At 37.4% G+C, this 18074-nt stretch overlaps 1 protein-coding gene across 3 annotated transcripts; it reads left to right on the forward strand.

Annotated features, from left to right (window-relative positions):
- The first annotated feature begins 532 nt into the window (after nucleotides 1-532).
- On the forward strand, nucleotides 533-18004 carry ccdc150 (coiled-coil domain containing 150). Of its 3 annotated transcripts, none has more exons than XM_039660118.2 (22): nucleotides 533-1090; nucleotides 1602-1958; nucleotides 2761-2927; nucleotides 3640-3769; nucleotides 3852-3895; nucleotides 3978-4070; nucleotides 5777-5884; nucleotides 6140-6264; nucleotides 6482-6659; nucleotides 7895-7963; nucleotides 8116-8208; nucleotides 8284-8367; nucleotides 8756-8854; nucleotides 9511-9576; nucleotides 9664-9788; nucleotides 10637-10754; nucleotides 10887-11033; nucleotides 11153-11221; nucleotides 11895-12026; nucleotides 15968-16054; nucleotides 16342-16479; nucleotides 17272-18004. In XM_039660118.2, exons 2-22 carry the CDS (start codon nucleotides 1604-1606, stop codon nucleotides 17404-17406), a joined length of 2562 nt encoding a protein of 853 aa, XP_039516052.2. In that variant the 5' UTR covers nucleotides 533-1090; nucleotides 1602-1603; the 3' UTR covers nucleotides 17407-18004. The 3 variants fall into 3 exon arrangements, with proteins under 3 accessions (XP_039516052.2, XP_039516053.2, XP_088977124.1); XM_039660119.2 differs by having other exon boundaries at nucleotides 10640-10754; XM_089120998.1 differs by lacking the exon at nucleotides 7895-7963.
- Nucleotides 18005-18074: the final 70 nt, after the last annotated feature.

Genomic DNA, 18074 nt, shown 5'->3' on the forward strand with positions numbered 1-18074 from the left:
AGCAATACATCTGTACTTAACATAAATAAATAATGGTCTTAGAAATAAGTTTCATTTTCTTATTATAATAATAAATAGATTTTTTTGGGATGGAAAAAAAAATATTACCAAGTCATGACTTTACAGCATGAGATTCATACCATTTTGTAAAACAGAAATATATATTGGTTCAGCAATAGCCTATATATTGGTACAATTTTATATTACATTAAATGCCTTCCTGCCCTCTAATATAATGGCATGAGTCAACTTCAACATGAAATGTCAATATATGAACAGATTCTGAAGACTTGGTTTTCAGATTTGTTTGTTTTATTTAATTTTTCCAACAATAAAACAACCTCAGAGCACTCAAGCTCAAAATAAATGACTACAAATAAAATGTTCTTGTTTGTTTGTTTGTTTTCTAACAATTTAAGAAGCTAAAATACACAAATAAAATAAAATGGACAATTTTATCTTCTGACAGTTGTTCAAAACGAGGGTCGAAGCGTCTTTTGAAACCTATGCTTGAAACCTACCAACAAGAGAAGTTCACAGACACGAAATTATTGGGCGACACTACTAGCTAGCAGTTTCTGTTCATAAAGGTACTTCCTCGAGGGGGCGCGTGACGGCTCGAGAACAATATCAGTCTTTTTGTCTGCTTAAAATGATTAAATTTTCAGTCTAATAAATAAAGGTTTGGCTTCTGGGGTACATTTTAAAATTCTGAAGTAGCAGTCTCTCAAAATCATTGAACAAAACGCCCGTGTCCTAACTGTAATTGTAAAGAAACCACGTGACAGTGTGTAGTACGAGCCATAATTTACACCTGTATAATGACTGTATAAAGCTAATAAACTTGAAAACACCCATTGAAGAGTAGAAATTGAACTATAATTGGTCAAATCAGTTGTTATGCAAATTATTGAGAACTTCCGGGCCACCACCTAATCAGCTGCTTGTTTATCATATAGAGATTTAATGTCTTTGGTTTACCACTCTAGTTTTCTGTGTTTTCTCACTATGGCGCGAGTTTAGAACTGAGCTCGAGAGGGAGCGGTCTCCACGGCAACCATCAAAGCCGGAAGTGCCGGGCTCTCTAAAGGTAAGCAACAATAACAGATACAAACAAATGAAAATAAATGAAATACTCCGCATTAAGTTAATATAAACGAACAGTTGACAAATTATTTAATTTAAGTAGCTAGTAGATATTTTCTTGATAAGATTTGCCGATGTCACTTAACGGCGGTGCATGTTTGTGCGTTTGCACTGATTTAAATCCCATAAATGTCATTATATTTTTTGAGAAGTTCTTGTTAGCTAATTAAGGACATTTACATTAAATTATATCATGGAAATTTACATGGTGACATTAAACAATTCTATATGTCTGTCTGTCTGTCTATCTCTCTTGCCTACATCTATCTATCTATCTATCTATCTATCTATCTATCTATCTATCTATCTATCTATCTATCTATCTATCTATCTATCTATCTATCTATCTATCTATCTATCTATCTATCTATCTATCTATCTATCTATCTATCTATCTATCTATCCATCTATCTATCTATCTATCTATCCATCTATCCATCTATCCATCTATCCAGTAATGTCCAGGCCGGTGAGCAGTCCCCTGTCTGTGGGGGCCACGATCCCTGAGTCTCTCTCCATGTTACAGAGGCGTCTTCAGAAAGCAGAGGAGCAGACGGAGGAGTTGAGGAGGAGTCTAGGCTCTTTGGGAGCGTCTGCAGATCAGCTGCTCATGAACTCTTCCAACTCTAAGCCACGTCCGGTCAGTCCTGTGAACATCCACGGGGCCCTGAGTGCCACCGCAGAGGGTTTGGTATGGAGGCAGAGTGAAACGCTCGTCGCACGCATGTGCAGATTAGAAAGTGTTTTGCACACCCTGAAACTCACCATCTTTCGTCTGGAGATGAACAGAGAGCTCAATCCATCTCATACAGGTCAGCACGTTTATACACACACACACACACACTGATGACCAAAAAAAGCTACTGTCTGGATTTAAATGGGCAAATGCTTAAGAGTCTATGATTGGATCATTATTGCATTGATTATGATGTTATATGTTTGGCAACAGTTCTTCTTACTCTAACTGTTGTTTGTAGCTTTCATTTCTTAAACAACCATGTAGGAAAACGCATCATGGCCAAATTCTAGGATGACAAGATAATAATGGTTGGATTTACCATATGAATAGGTTTCGATATCAACTTTTTCACACACCAGCCTATTTGGCTACTGAATTGTTTAACTACTGGCCATTCAGAACTTTGACACTCTCTCTCAAACAGCAACTTTTTGGGGTGCCCGGCTACACACACACACACACACACACACACAATGCTGGTAACTGATTACATGTAACCTGGTTTATGTAATTAGATTCCAAAAATCTAACCAGCCACTAGTCATGTGACTATCATTGAAAACCAAGACCTATAGCATTTGATCACTGGATTTATAGAAATCATTTCACTTTTACAGAGTGATTTCTCAACATTGCACTCTTGCTTAACACATTCATTATTATTTGCATCATCACTCAGTGAGTCCTTTAACTGTGTAACCATCCAGCAATAGTCTATGAGATCATTTAAAACCTGAATTTGTGTGAGGCAGCAATCCGGTAAGAGTGAGTGAGTGTGTGTGTGTGTGTGTGTGTGTGATTTTTGCACTTGTTTTGTCTGCATTATTCCGTTGGCCCTGCAGGAGACGAGTTTGTAATCTCCCCTCTGTGTGTAGCTCTATTGTCCGAGCTGCAGGAGCAGCACGAGGAGGAGCAGCGCTCTTCACACCGGGACCTTCTGCATGTACAGGACGAGCTGACGCGGGCCTGTGAGGAGAGGCAGGAGGCGCAGCGGGAGGTGCTCAGACTCAGAGAGGCGCTGGAGAATACCAACTCCACTAAAGTAAAATAGCTATGGGCTTATTCATTAATTAAGGCAGGGTAGGCAGTTTGTTTCTAAAACACTTTTCCCCAAATTTGTTTAAACTGTCTTTATATACCATTACATATCTAAAATGTGCCATTACATGTCTAAAATGTAAGTACTCTGAAAAGGACAGTATAAAAATCGATAAAAATCAAAACGAATGCAATGATTGGCTGGGCGACTGTCACTCTCGCTCGCTACCATGGCTACACACGTTCATGTGTTCTGGGGGGCGTGGCTTTGGAAGGAGCCCAGAAGGGAGGGGGTGGGAGTTTCTCTGTTGGATACTTTCAAAATCCAGCAGTTTTATGCTAGATTCTCAAACTTACCTACCCTGCTTTAAGGTTGTATTAGCGGCCGCTTATTTTTAAAAAAAAGACTTGTCTGATTGATAAATATACTTGGAGAAACTACAGTAGTCAACATTTGAAGTGGATCAAAACCTTTCATCAAAGTTATACATGAATTTTGAACAATACCTGTTCTTGTCTTAGGATAGCTTTAAATAACTTTTTTTTGATCCACTTCAAATGTTGACTACTGTTGAATACCTCATTACACCACCAAGCAATGCCCAGAGCTACTATAGCAACACCTTAGCAACCACCCACAACACCCTGGATGCGTTCTATAGTCATAAAACGCCCAATTTAATCTTTCTATTCACCATTTGCTGGTGTCTTGTCAGGTGGAGGTTCTTCAAGGAGATTGCCACATCTTACGTACTGACGGACAGGCAAACAGGGCGGAGCTAAAGAAGAGGGAGGAGCAAATCATGTACCTGGAGAGAGAGTGTCAGCAGCTGCGAGACCATTCCAGTCAGAAACACTGAATTATGGGACATTTAATCTTGGTTCATGCTACTGTAACGTGAAACTTTAATGTTTTGTTTCCTTTCAGGAGTGAAAGAGACTCTGATTTCACAGCTGAGCAAAGAGATCAAGGTACGAGCATGTGTGTGTGTGTGTGTGAGACACTGATAGCATAGCAGTAATGACGCGTCTCATGATGTCTGTGTGTGTTTAGAGCGTGAAGACGGCTCTGCAGAAGCAGCAGCAGGACAACAGCAGACTCTTCAGAGATGGACAAGACCTCAGAGCAGCTGCGGATCAAGTGCAGGTACACATACACACACAAACAAACACACAATCTGTTTAGCATTACATAATTATGTTAGCGCCACAAAGCCAACATACTGTCATTGTACAAATATGGATTAGAGCTATGGTGATGTTCCTAGTTGAAATTAGAAAAAGTTTTGTCCGCCCCCTCCTCCCATAATCTGAATATATTTAACATATTGTATTATGTATTAGAATATTAATAAAGGGTAAAAAACCCTATTTTCTGTGGTTTGCTGAGCTTTTTAATTTTTGTTGACGGAAACAAAAGATGAACAATTGAAACTAAATAGATTATTTCTTTTGTCCATTCTAGACCATTCTGTAGTTAGACCATTCTGTGTTAAAAAATGTACATACAACGTTTAAATTATTTATATACTATATATTATGACATTAATATATGGGAAAATACTGAGCTACAATATTAGCATTTTTAATTGAAAAATTGCTGATCTTTTTCACTGTTTTGTTTGAATAATGAAGTTACACACTTTATTGGGGACAAAAAACTGAATTAACTTTTATGTGAAACAGCTTACATTCTGTTTACATTCTTACATTTTATTTGTTTGTTTGTTTGTTTACTCTTTGTGTTGCAAAAAATGTACATAGAACGTTTCAATTATTAAAGTGACATTGTTGGGGAAAGTTACTTTTAAATGTGATGCATTACAATATTGCGTTACTCACTAACAGTAACTTATTGCATTACTTTTTTAGGAAAGTAATACGTTATTTTACTTTTGCATTACTTTTTCTCACTTTAGCTGTTGTTGCTTGTTTTTCTTATAACAAAAAAACCCCAAAAGTTATATTTTATATTTTTTGGCAAATGTAATGGAACTTTCACATCAAAAGTGAAATAAAAAATCCTGAAGGAAATGTAAACTGACTCCTGTACAGTAGAGGGCGCAACTCAAAAAAACTCTCAGCTGCTGCTGTTCTGGATCACAGAAGAACAGGAAAGAGAGTTCAACTCTCATACTTCAGCAATAGAAACAAAAATTAAAGTCATTTTTGCTAATTTGTATGGCTCAGTTGGATTGAATGTCTGCAGCAAAGACAATGGTTCAAAAAGTGAGATTAAATACATAAATAAAGTTAATTATTTTACAATTAATCACATTTAATTATTTTACAACGCCTCTGAACTTACTCACGATTTCTCTCAACATGAGGACAGGAGAGCTGTCAGTCAATACATGGGAAAACTTTCAAATTAATTAGTTACTTTACTAGTTACTTGAAAAAAGTAATCTGATTACATATATCCCGTTACTTGTAATGCGTTACACCCAACACTGAATAGTGATACTATGTTATAGTAGCAATATGAAAGGAATAACTCACCTAAAATAAAAGTCCTATTATTTGCTGCAAAACCATATGACTTGATCATCTGTGAAGGATGAGAGGATGGTGACTGTAACAGTCCGGCTCAAAAAAAACAAAAAAAAAAACAAACATAAAAAGTACCATATATTAGTGTGTGTATGATTTATTAGCTATATTCTATAATCTTCTGAAGTTATATGAATAATGTGTGTGGAAAACCGACTGAAAAGTAGGTTTATATACTTTTATTCAGCTTTGTTTAGCCAACAACATTGTTTTTATTGATGAACTTTCCTGTTCTGGTGTAAAAAATGTTTGTGCATGTTATGGATAAAGGTTAAAAGTCATCCTCTTTCTTTCTCTCAGGTGTTGAATGATAAGTTAGAGGTTCAGTGTTCAGAGCTGAGCACTGCACTTCACTCATTAACACTGGAAAACACTCGACTACAGACAGAGCATCAGAACAACGTCAAGGTATTTCAGTTCAGTTCCAGTTTTACTGTCACTGCCATCAAAAATAATTGGACATTCTATTGCCGGTTGGTTTTCATCTTAGCTGTGAAGTGCGAATAACTGAATTAGTGCATTAATAAGTGCAAAATAAGTTATATTTAACCAGTAGAATAACATTAGTTCAGTTTATACTCATTAAGAAGGGTCAATATGGCAGTAATGGTGATTATATTTCTCTCTCTCACACACACACACACACACACACTGTTTGTTCAGGTGGAGCGAGATCGTGTGTCTAAACACCTTAAGGAGCAGGATTTGCTTTTAGAAACAGCCAGGAGGAACATCCAGGCTGAACTACAGGGCGCGATATCAGAGAAACTCATCCTGCAGAAAGAACTGTGAGTTACACACACATTCAAACTGGTGGATATCGACCCACTGCAGGGAAAAGACGAACAATTCCTCTATATTTTGTTGTTGACGTCAAAAAGCTGTATACCATGTTTTGGCTGAAATTCATCTTCGATTTAGTCAGATTAGGCAGATGGCAACATGAAAACCATGAACAAAATACGACTGTAAGCTGTAAATAAGCTCTTGTATTTTGTCTGCAAGCGAGGCACTGAAGACGGATCACTCCGAGCTGCAGCAGAGTTCCACTGTTTCCCAGGTGACAGCTGTCAGTCATCAGCAGATGTTGGAACGCACCATTCAGAGGCTTCGGGGGGAGCTCAGCTGTGCTGGGAGAGAGGGAGAGACCCTGAGAGAAGAGAGGGATCGCATGAAGAGTCAAGTGAGTCGAATGGTTGTTATTTTTTGTTGGTGTCATTTCTCAAGCTAAAGGGAAAGGACACAAGCACCGATGTTTAAATGGGTATTAATTAAACTGATGGTGCTGGCACTAAATTATAGTTGGATGATGCACATTTGAAGCTATAAAAACAACAATAATTATGATTGTTATTATTATTTTTTATTATTATTGTCATAAATATCACAATTATCAGTATTATTTATATTATTATTGGTGGCGGTTGTATTAGTAGTAGTAGTATATTATATTGCTATTTATATTGTATTAATTATAATTATTGTTACTATTATTTAATATTATTTAGGGCTGTCAAACGATTAATCGCGATTAATCGCATCTAAAATAAAAGTTTGTGTTTACATAATATTTTATATATATAGATACACACACATGCTTGTATATATTTAAGAACTATTTTCATGTATATACTGTATATAGATTTATGTATAATTTATATTATATATAAATATAAATATTTTATATATAAATAATATTTTTTTTCTTAAATATACATGCATGTGTTTGTATTTATATATATATATATATAATTATACACAGTGCACCCACATATATTATGGAAACACAAACTTTTATTTTGGATGTGATTAATCGCAATTAATCGTTTGATGGCCCTATTATTATTACTATTAATACTATTATTGATGGTGGTGGTAGTAGTACTAATATATTGTTATTAATATTGTATTAATTTTAGTAATATTGTTATTAATTGTATTAAATAAAAGAGTATTGGTATTATTAATTATATATTATTAATAACTATAACAACAAAAAACAATAATATTAATAAATTAATAATAATACTTTTATTAATTATACTTGATCAAATATATAATATATATACAAATATATATATATATATATATATATATATATATATATATATATATATATATATATATATATATATATATACACACACATTAGTAATGTATCCTTATTATTAATTTGATCATCAATGTTTAATAGTTAACCATAATAATTATAATACATAATGTAATTTGCACACAGTATATACAAATAATAATAATTATTGTTATTAATACTTTTAATTATTCAAATCTGCAATAAACCAATGTGGATGTGCATTATTTCTGTTATGATTTTGTTCCACATTATGTTAACAACAGCCCTTAACCTTTGAAAAAACTGTAGCACAACCAATTAATGAACTCTTAAATTCCAAATCTCAGATGAACTCTGCAATCTTTTCCCTGAAAAAAGAGAAGAACATTCTAGAAACACAGCTGTCGGAGATCAAGGTACTGCTGACCAAATGTGAGGTCACTTCCAGTCTTTCTTTGTTTTACTCTTTGTTTGCTGGATATAAAATAGAGCTCATTTCACCGACCAATCAGGGTAATATTGCACCAGCTATTACCATAAACATCCTCTTCTCCCCTGTGATGGACAGGCGGAGCTGACCACGAGGAACTCAGCACTGCAGAAACAGAAGGAGGAGAACCAGGAGCTGATGGAGAGCCTGGCAGTCATGCAGCATCAGCAGGTTTGAGATCAAAAGATCACAGAGACAGACGAACGTCAAAAAAAAAATATGCTTGTAACACTGTTTCTCTCCCAGGTAAATCACCGTCGGGTAGAACAGATGTTGTGGGACTTGACAGACAGCAAGAACAAACTGGCCTACGAGAAGGGCAAGTTGCAGGTCTGTGAGACACACGGATTTATTGCACATATTTGGCACAGTGTGACACAATGATGCTCAAACAATCAAATGATGAACACACACATTATATAGACCATTTCACAAGATGTAAACAACACTGGTCCAGAAGCACTTCCTGTTTCAGTTTGTAACTGTTTTCTTTATTTCACATGTAAAGAAAACATCTTAAAGATCTTTGTTTAACTTTTTGATTCAGTTTTAAATGTTCTGTTGGTTGTATTTTATCCCAGCTTTTGTGTAGTGTTAAAAAACTGAAACAGGAAGTGCTTCTGGACCAGTGTTGTTTACATCTTGTGAAATGGTCTATAGCAGAAACACACACCAAACTTCTAATAGAGAGAGTGTGTGTATGTGTGTGTTTGTACAGGCACGAGTGCAACAGATGGCCGCTGAACTGAAGGCATTGAAAGCAGACTGTAATGAACACTGTCAGGCTAACACTAAGCTGCAGTACAGTTACACACAGGTAAACACAAACACTCGTCTGCCTAACAAACCACTGTCGAAAAAGCAGATAAACCCCATTATAATCAGTGATGCTGTCTACACTGGATACAGTGCGGCGCAATACGACAAAGCCCAGTTCTATTTGTGACGTAGTCCAAGCACTCGCGCTATTTCTGAGATGAAGAACATCTCAAAAACTCTCTAAGACTGCTCAATTAATTAAAGGCTCATATACTATACTTTATCCTCATCCAAAAAGACTAATATTTATAATATTATCTAAGCAGCAAACCTGCCTCATTTAAAAATCATCAAATACTGATTAACAGGTAACCATATGGTACTGTCCGCTAGTTTTTTTTTAAAGCGCAAACATAAGACAAAACGCAGTTAGACGATACCATCAATATAAAACGTATACAACAATGTAGGATTTACGTGTAATTATGTGATTTGTATATCTCTATTCTGTGTTCATATTCTTGAGTCACAATAAAGTAATAAAAGCAGGACGTTTCAGTGCTGATTGTTTTATGCATCTGTCACAATGAAATGAATGGCTTTGTAGAGGCTGTCATTGAAGGATGGAGCCTTTGAAAACTGCAAAATGGTGATATAAAACAATTATGGCTAAAATTACAAGTGGACTGCTGAATAACACACTCTCGTTCTCAGATGCAGATAGAAAATCAGACACTGAAAGAGCAGCTCGGTGCACTACTGCAACAGCACAGAGACACGGTGAGTCTCTCAAAGCAACGAGAATTGAAAGCAATATATTGCATTGACAAAAGATCACATTTTTATGACCGTGTGTGTGTGTAACAGAATGAAATAGCGCAGACTCTGGAGAACGTCCTGTCGTCTCACGCTCGTCTGCAGCAGAACACACAGACACTGCAGGCAGAGCTTAGAGAAAAAGCACAGGAACTACACACACTCAGGAGAGAGAGGTTTGTGTGTGAGACACCATAAGATGACACACATCTGATTGCAGGAAAGGGATAATATTTTATGTTGCGCTGGCCAATAATGGCAGCCATCTTGCACTTTGCAGCATCACATAAGGTTTCAGTTTTTGAACTTTACATCTCAAATAACACGTTTTTGTATATGGAAAAATTAATAAAGTGCTTTAAAATGTATTACTTTCTGGGGAATGTCTTGTTGCATAGACTTCCTTGTTCATTTTTGATGAATTTGTTTTGATGAGATTGTTCACATTGATGAGATTGTTATACTGTACTTAGAGATGCAATGATATAAATAATTCTGGCTGATACTGATAAGTAGATAATTAGTTCCATGTAATGGCCAATCATAAAGTTATACATTGTTTTATCAAAAAAAAACAAAAAAACATTCAAGACTTCAATTTCTTTCTTAAATTATGCAGCACAACATTAGTACAGTAAAATAATTATTTTAAGATACACTTAATGACGTTAAATTATTAGTTTTAAAGATGAACTTCAAATGGCTGTTCATTCAATATAAATATGTAAAATTCAATATAATATCAATGTTAATTCAATATAATATATGTACAAATAGTTTAAAAGGGTATGCACAATTAAATGTCCAATACTGACTGATATAGAGGCAATGTCAACTAATTAAAATAATAAAAATCTCTAATATTGGCCAATAACTGATATAGTATAGATTTGTCCTGCATCCCTAAAGTTTTGCATGGATTTGTGTTGTGATGTGTGATTTCCACTATTTGTGTTTGGTTACAGACCCAGTTGTATTTTTCCTCCGTGTTTTCTTGAGTTCATCTTATACATGATTGCATCAGCAGGGAGGCGGAGCTTAAAGATGCAAGGACAGAGATTGGTCGATTGACGGAATGTGTAGATTCCCTCAAGAACCGGCTCAACAGAGAAAAAGACTCTAGGAGGAAGTCGGCACAGAGGGTAATGTTAAATATATGTTTTTTATTTGTATGTAGATTAGTTGTCTTGTGATGTAGTTTTCAACGTATAGCACTTTTAACTACTTACTTCACCAATAAGAATGACTCTGACTGACTCCTGTTTTCTATATAGCTGAAGAAGGCACTAAATGATGCATCATCAAAGTCAGGTGACCTCTCACAAGCCAATCAGAAGCTACAAGAGAAGGTGTCTGAGCTGGAGAAGCTGGTGTCTCAGTTGAATCAGTCTCTGCAAAACAGCCACTCTCTGAGAATCAAGGTGTGTCACTTTACCCATGGTTTACACTTTGTGTTGGATACAAGCTCTCTCACTGTAATACCAACACCCCAGAACATGCTTAAACACAGTTTATGGCATCGTCTTGCTTCTCCCAACAGGATTTGGAAGCAGAAATTGAAAGTCTTGAAGAAGCTAAGGATGAATATAAGAAGAGGAGTTATGAGCAGGTGTGCATCCGAACTGTTTCAAAAGTTTGCATTTTCAGGCCCCCAAAACCACCTTGTCGTATAAATGAATGGCCAAAATGCATACTTTTTCTCCCCTTCTGTTTTTGGATGAAAATTAGTCGTGTAGACGGCCTTTCATCCCTTAAATGTTCGTCTCCATGTCACAATGCACTTTTTTTGTTGCACTATGAATTATTGGTACGACTAACTTTATATTTGTATGATGCATTTCACTGTGTATTATGCTGAGCATAAATATTAACACAATATAATAATAAAATGTAATTAAAAATTTAAAATAAATTTTGCTGCAATATATTTAGAGTGATTTTGAATCTAATACTTTTTTAAAATCTTGTTATACATAATTAGTATGAGTATTCCTAGTTGTCATGAAAAAAAAAACATTTATTTATAATGCATAATAATATGACTCAAATGACTCTAACCGTAATTATCTTGATAGAGATTTATCTTTTAAGGCAGTGACTTTATTACACCAGCACTGCTTAAATATTTTAAAAAGTTTGCTTAAAAGTTGAATTTCTAAATGCATCCCCTTTAAAACACAGCTGCTAAAAAATATAACCTCACTTACTTACTTAACCAGTGAATGTCCTGACCCATCTTTACTAAAGAGGTCATGTCACAGTTTGTCATGTGTGTGTTTCAGTCTCAGTGTCTGCTGCAGATGCGCTCTGAGATGGAGTCTCTCCAGTCTGAGCTGCAGTATCTGTCCTCCACACAGCAGGGGGAGCTACAGGCCCAAAGAGCTCTCAATCACAGCCTACAGGAGCAATGTCAGGTCGGCACTCTCTTTTGCATCTCAACGCCCTGATTTACTCACAACGTTCTTTTTCGCTCCTCGGTTTGGGGTAAAAAGTAGTTTTACTTTTGTTTGATATAAGTTTGCGGACATCCAGATGCTGTTCACGCTGCTGAGAGCGACGTTTAGATGAATATGTAAATATGTGCTGAACACTTTCCTCTCAATAACAAAATAAACACAGCATAAACGACAGTGGTGTGAAAACGGGGACCTCGAGGGGCTGAACAGAAAAAATTGATTTCCATGTCAAAGAAGGTGGAGCCTCTGTGCACACCTACCTAAAATTTGTCCCCTGGATAAATTTGGGGACATCATTTATGCATATGGAAGTGAGAGGTTTGGTGTGGAAAAAAAAATGAAGAAAAAAGTACAAGCTACTCCTGAAATGTTCTGCTCTTTTCCATTGCTTCCTCAGCTGTCTCCTTTCTCTGACTAACCCTTCAATTTTCTGCTGCCGTCTAGACAAAGTCAGAAGGAGGGACTCAGTCTCTTACAAGGGCCATAAAAGATAAGCTGGCAACATTAAGCAGAGCTGAGCGCCTACGGAAATGCTACAAAAAGAAAGAACGTGCGAGGGCTAATTTGTATAAAGACCCATTCAAATTCTTAAAGAAGTTATTCACCAGTGAGAAGAATGGCACTTTAGAAGCATTTAGGGTTGAGCTAGAGAGATATTTGGAGGAAATGCATAGATGCAAAAAGGCATGAGCCTATGTCAATTCCATCAGACATCCCACCTATCAATCCACCAGAATACCAAATGGAGGTCTGTGCACCTAAGTGGAAAGAGGTAGAGCAGGCTGTGAGAAAGGCAAGGGCTTCATCATCTCCAGGGCCTAATGGAGTTCCTACAGAGTGTACAAGAGTGCTGCAGGAGTTCTGCGAATTCTGTGGAAATTGATAAAAGTGGAAGGGAAAAAACAGGTTGTGCCTAGAGCATGGCGCAGAGCAGGTGGAGTCTTTATACCTAAAGAAAAATATGCTTCAAGCATCAGTCAGTTATTGCACAATTAAATGTTGATGGTAAGATTTTCTTCAGCATTATTGACCAGAGATTGTCCACCTACCTATTAAAGAATGGCTTCATTGATACTTCAATTCAAAAAGCGGGCATTCCAGGGTTCTCAGGATGCTTAGAACATTACAATGTTATCTGGCAACAGTTTCTGAAAAGCCAGTGAAGAGTCTTGGGAGATGGTACGATGTGGATCTTAAGGACACAGTTCGAGTGGGAGAAGTTTGACAACAAACAGTAGAAGGGTTGAAGAGCATAAACAGCTGTGCTCTACCAGGCAAACTAAAACTCTAGTTCTTTCAGTTTGGTCTACTGCCGAGGTTTCTGTGGCCACTGACTGTGTACAAGGTTTCTTTGACAACAGTGGATAACCTGGAAGTGTTAATAAGTTCATACATCAGGAAATGGTTGGGAGTTTCACGCTGCCTCAGCAGAGCGGGTTTTTATAGTAAAGGAATATTGCAGCTGCCAGTCTCCGAAGAGTTTAAGTGCACCAAGGTCAGACTGGAAATTACCTTAGTAGAGTCACGTGACAAATGTGTAAGGGAGGCAGCCCCTGTGTTAAAAACTGGTAGAAAGTGGTCAGCAAAGAAATCTGTGGTAGAGGCAAAGGCTTCCCTTCAAATTGGTGATATCGTGGGACAGGTACAGCATGGAAGAGGGGGTTTTGGGCTGGTAGTCGACAAGTGGAAAAAGCAGGAGGAGAGGATGAGGTGTATAAAGGCCATTTCCCAGGCAGGGAGAGTGGATGAGATGGGAGAGTGTGGTACAATGCAAAATGGGCTGGCAAGACCTTTGGTCAATGGAAGAGAGTAGGATCAGTTTCCTTATCAGGTCAACATATGATGTTCTCCCATCACCGCAGAACCTAAACCTATGGGTAGGAGAGGATCCCTTTTGTCCTTTGTGTTCATCACCTGCCACATTAAGGCACATTCTGACAGGATGTAAGGTGGCTCTTAGCCAAGGTCAGTTTACTTGGCGCCATGAACAAGTACTGCGATGTTTGGCTTTAGCATTGGAAGGCAAGCGTTACATGACCAATAAGTTACCACCTGTTCTAGCAAAACTGTTCTACACACAGAAGACAATATTCCTCCACCCAGGCGAGCAACCACCAAGAAACGGTGTTAAAACCAATTCTCGACAAGGACAACTGGAAGCTGCTAGGGACTAGAAAATGCTGGCTGATCTTGATCAACGGTGCCATGGGTGGATGCGGTAGATGAGGCATATGAGAGGAAGAATCTGCGGTATGCTCATCTGGCCACTGAAGCAGAACAGCAAGGATTGAGAGTCCAGGTTTATCCAGTGGAAGTGGGTGGTCAAGGATTTGTGGCACACTCTACAACCCGGTTCCTCGGAGAAGTTAGATTCAGTGGCCAAGAGTTGCGTCACACAGTAAAGAACAACTTTCTGAGGCAGAAGAGAGGCGCAGCAACTGGCTGTGGTTGAGACGGAAAGATTCTAGCTGGCTGTGTACAGGCCGCCATGCTACGGTTTCGTAGAATTCTTGAAAAACACGAAGAGTCTGTTTAGTTTATTTGTATAGTTACGTTCCTGTGTATATTGCGTGAATGAGGGTTTGTTTTAGCAGGTGGGATGTAGAGGTCAGTAAGCTGGGCTGAGTTGAGTAGGGGACGGAGGGGGGTGACTCTGGGATGCCAGAGTCACTGTCGAGCCCTCTTGAGGTGTCGTGGGCTAGTCGACGAAACACTGAGGCGGAAGGTGCCCACTTGAAGACACTGAGATGTCCCCTACTCGGCTCAATCCAGACGGTTATCGTGCTGGTCCACTGGGGAGACCACACTGTAGTTGCATCCGTTGTGTGTGCTGACGCGCCAAGTACACTGCAGCCGTTAGCGCTAGACAGAAGGAGATTCACATCAAGCGTAAATGGATGGAGAAGCATAGTTTACTCTAAAGCAAAGTCTTAGTTTGTGCTTATTTTGGCGAAAGCCGATTACAAATCAGCATGAAGTTTTAACATCTACTCTCGTGTAATGGAAATCATTACATCATCGCCACTGACCAATGGTAGTTCAAAGGTGTTTACCAGCCAGAGCAAACGTATCCAGAAAGTTTGCTTTGGGAAGCTGTTTCTCACTCCCGAAACGAACACAAAATGAACTTCGTTTGGGCCTGATTTTGTTCAGAATTGCGTCACACCAATTCGTTCTTTGATATCGCTTGTGGTGAAATCAAGCTTTTAATGTTGTTTATATGTCTATGTGGTATTTTTAATGTGCTTTAAGACAAACCATGTGTAAATTCATAAGTCAACACCATTGCTGAGTATTTTCTCCTTAAAACTTCAATGAACCAAAGACAGACTCAAAAATCGCTTGTGTTTCTGATGTCAACAAACTACCTTCTAACCAATCAGGTCAATGTATGATGGTCAACGAGTCAAGGAGTGAAGCTCTGAGCTGAGGCGGGGCTAATTTGCAAATTCATAGAATCGCGTTACTAAATGAGGCAAGGGTCTAGAGTTACATTCAAACTTTAAAAATCACAGGAAATAACGTTTAGATATGACTTCAGGTAGACTTTAATTATACCAGGGCCTTTAAGCATGTTGTATTGTCTCTTAGTCATCGTGGTCCACGTGATATTACTTCACGTGTTCACTTGGAGGATCCGGAGCCATAAATACTCTTTTCTTCTTTCATTTTTTTTTATCATTTTCTGTTTGCCTTTTGATTCTCTCTCCATGTCTCAGTTTTTGCTTCCTCTGTGCAGTCTCAGCAAAGCTACTGTTCCCTTCTTCTTCCTGTCTGTTACTCCCTTCAGGGCATCAATACTGCAAGACCAACAAAGTGCTGGAGAAATGCCAGTATGTAAATAAGTGATCAGGGGTTTGTTTTGTGCTGAATGGTGCTGTTAATGTGTTTGTGTACAGCACCTGGAAGAGAGTTCGAAACGGTTCAGGGACGAGAGGGATGAGGCAGAACTGAGACTCCGGGAAGTTCGTCTGGAGTCACAGCAGGTAATCGACCCATATTTTCATCCATTACATCAGCAGTAATAATAGGCACATATAATTTGACAAGTAAACCAACTGAATCTGAATACTGTGGTGTCTCCAGTAAGGCTCATCTATTCCTTTTTTTCAAAGTCCTGAAATTGATGCTTAAAACCATGTCGTAATTTAGATTGCCGCTTCCTCCTCTGATCACAGCCAGTGTTGAAATCATGCGAGCTCTCCAGAGGATGGACATTTCTTTTGCCTTTGGTTTGATTGCTCTGTTTCTATCCCACTTCTCTGTTCCTCAGATCACAGAGAATATGGTTGAGGACCACAGAGCACTCCGCGTGAGTTCGGAGAGTTTTAACTGTGAGGATGAGCCACAGAAACACAGGGAAAGCTTATGGAGGACGGGGAAAGGCGGCACACTGTCCACTCCCGCTCAGGTAGCAAAATTATGAGACGCGTGTAAAATAAATTAAACTATTTTATATTATATTTGTTGAAAATCAATGTATATGGGACCTAGTGATCCATGTGTCCAAGTCCAAAAAAAATTATTAAATTATTATTTTGCTGATAGATTTTGCTACATTTGTATGCATGGATTATTCTTTTAGCATTCGCGACAGTAAAGACATTTATGTTGTTAATAATAATAATATTTTAATTTAATTTGCCGTTTTTTTTAATATTCTATTTACCAAAAATCCTGAAAAAATGCATCACACTTTCCACAAAAATATTAAGCAGCAAAAACTGTTTTCAACATTGATAATAATAATAATCAGAAATGTTTCAAATCATCATATTAGAATGATTCCTGAAGGATCATGTGACACGGAAGACTTGGGTAATGATGCTGAAAATACAGCTTTGATCACAGGAATAAATTACATTTTAAAGTATATTAACATGGTTACCTTAAATTATAAATATTTTTTACAATATTACAGTTTTTTACTGTATTTTTGATCAGATAAAAAACAAAAATGACTGACTGCAAACTTTTAAACAGGAGTGTAAATTAAATCTACATTTAATTAATATATAACATATATTTAAATATATCTCTTTATAATTATTTATAGATATATATGTCTGTGTGTGTGTGTGTGTACAAACATTTATATCTCACAATTTGGTCCTGACCTCGTCTCTGGCCCTCCTGTGGGTGATTATTTTATCTCAAATGTCTGTGTTTTATTCCTGACCTGAAGGTTGTACTTTGTTATTAGACCCACGTTTGCTTTTATGACCCTAAACTGGAGCCCTGGGCCTCAGCATTACAGCGCTGGCAGATGAAGAAGGAGCTGGGAAGCATCGCCGGCAGTTACAAACACACAAGACACGTACGCTCACTAACCAGGTGATAACAGCCTCCAGGGCTCATGGAGAAGTGCATCAACAACTCATAGATCATGGAGAAAGGCTTCAGTACGTGATCTGCTTTCAATAAAATATATCCAGTAGCTGTGTTTGAAAATACTGGGAAATATCAATATCAAATTCATTAAAATGTATAGTAATTATTTTGTCATAACTTGAACATAAAAGTGCACTAGCAAATATACCTTATGTGTGGATATATAAAGACAGAGAGTTGTGACTAACAGAAAAATAGATAGTCCTGCTGCTCATAAAATAAAAAAACAGAGCCACAAATGACCTAATTGCTCACAAATGACTCATGTTAAACATGTCATTTCCATGCAGCCCGTAACATTGTTATTCCATCACAATAATACAAGGTCAAACTCCTACACCTGCAGAGTGAAACCCCAGAAAGTGCAAGAATAACTACAAGTGTAAATGAAGTCTTGCTGTTAGAAAGGGGCAACCGGTTTTGTATGTGTGTATATTTAGGTATTATATTTATATAATAGTTTTTATTGCTATATCACTTTTTGTAATGCCAATAAAGCCGCTTGAATCTGAAAAGACAAAACTGTAATAAAAGTGTTATTTATACACGTTTGTGTGTGTATATATATATATATATATATATCACGGCTGTCACTGTGAGGCAAGTATGCTGAGT

This window comes from Pimephales promelas, chromosome 16 (assembly GCF_988280905.1).
Source record: "Pimephales promelas chromosome 16, fPimPro1.hap1.1, whole genome shotgun sequence".
NCBI classification, from domain to species: domain Eukaryota; kingdom Metazoa; phylum Chordata; class Actinopteri; order Cypriniformes; family Leuciscidae; genus Pimephales; species Pimephales promelas.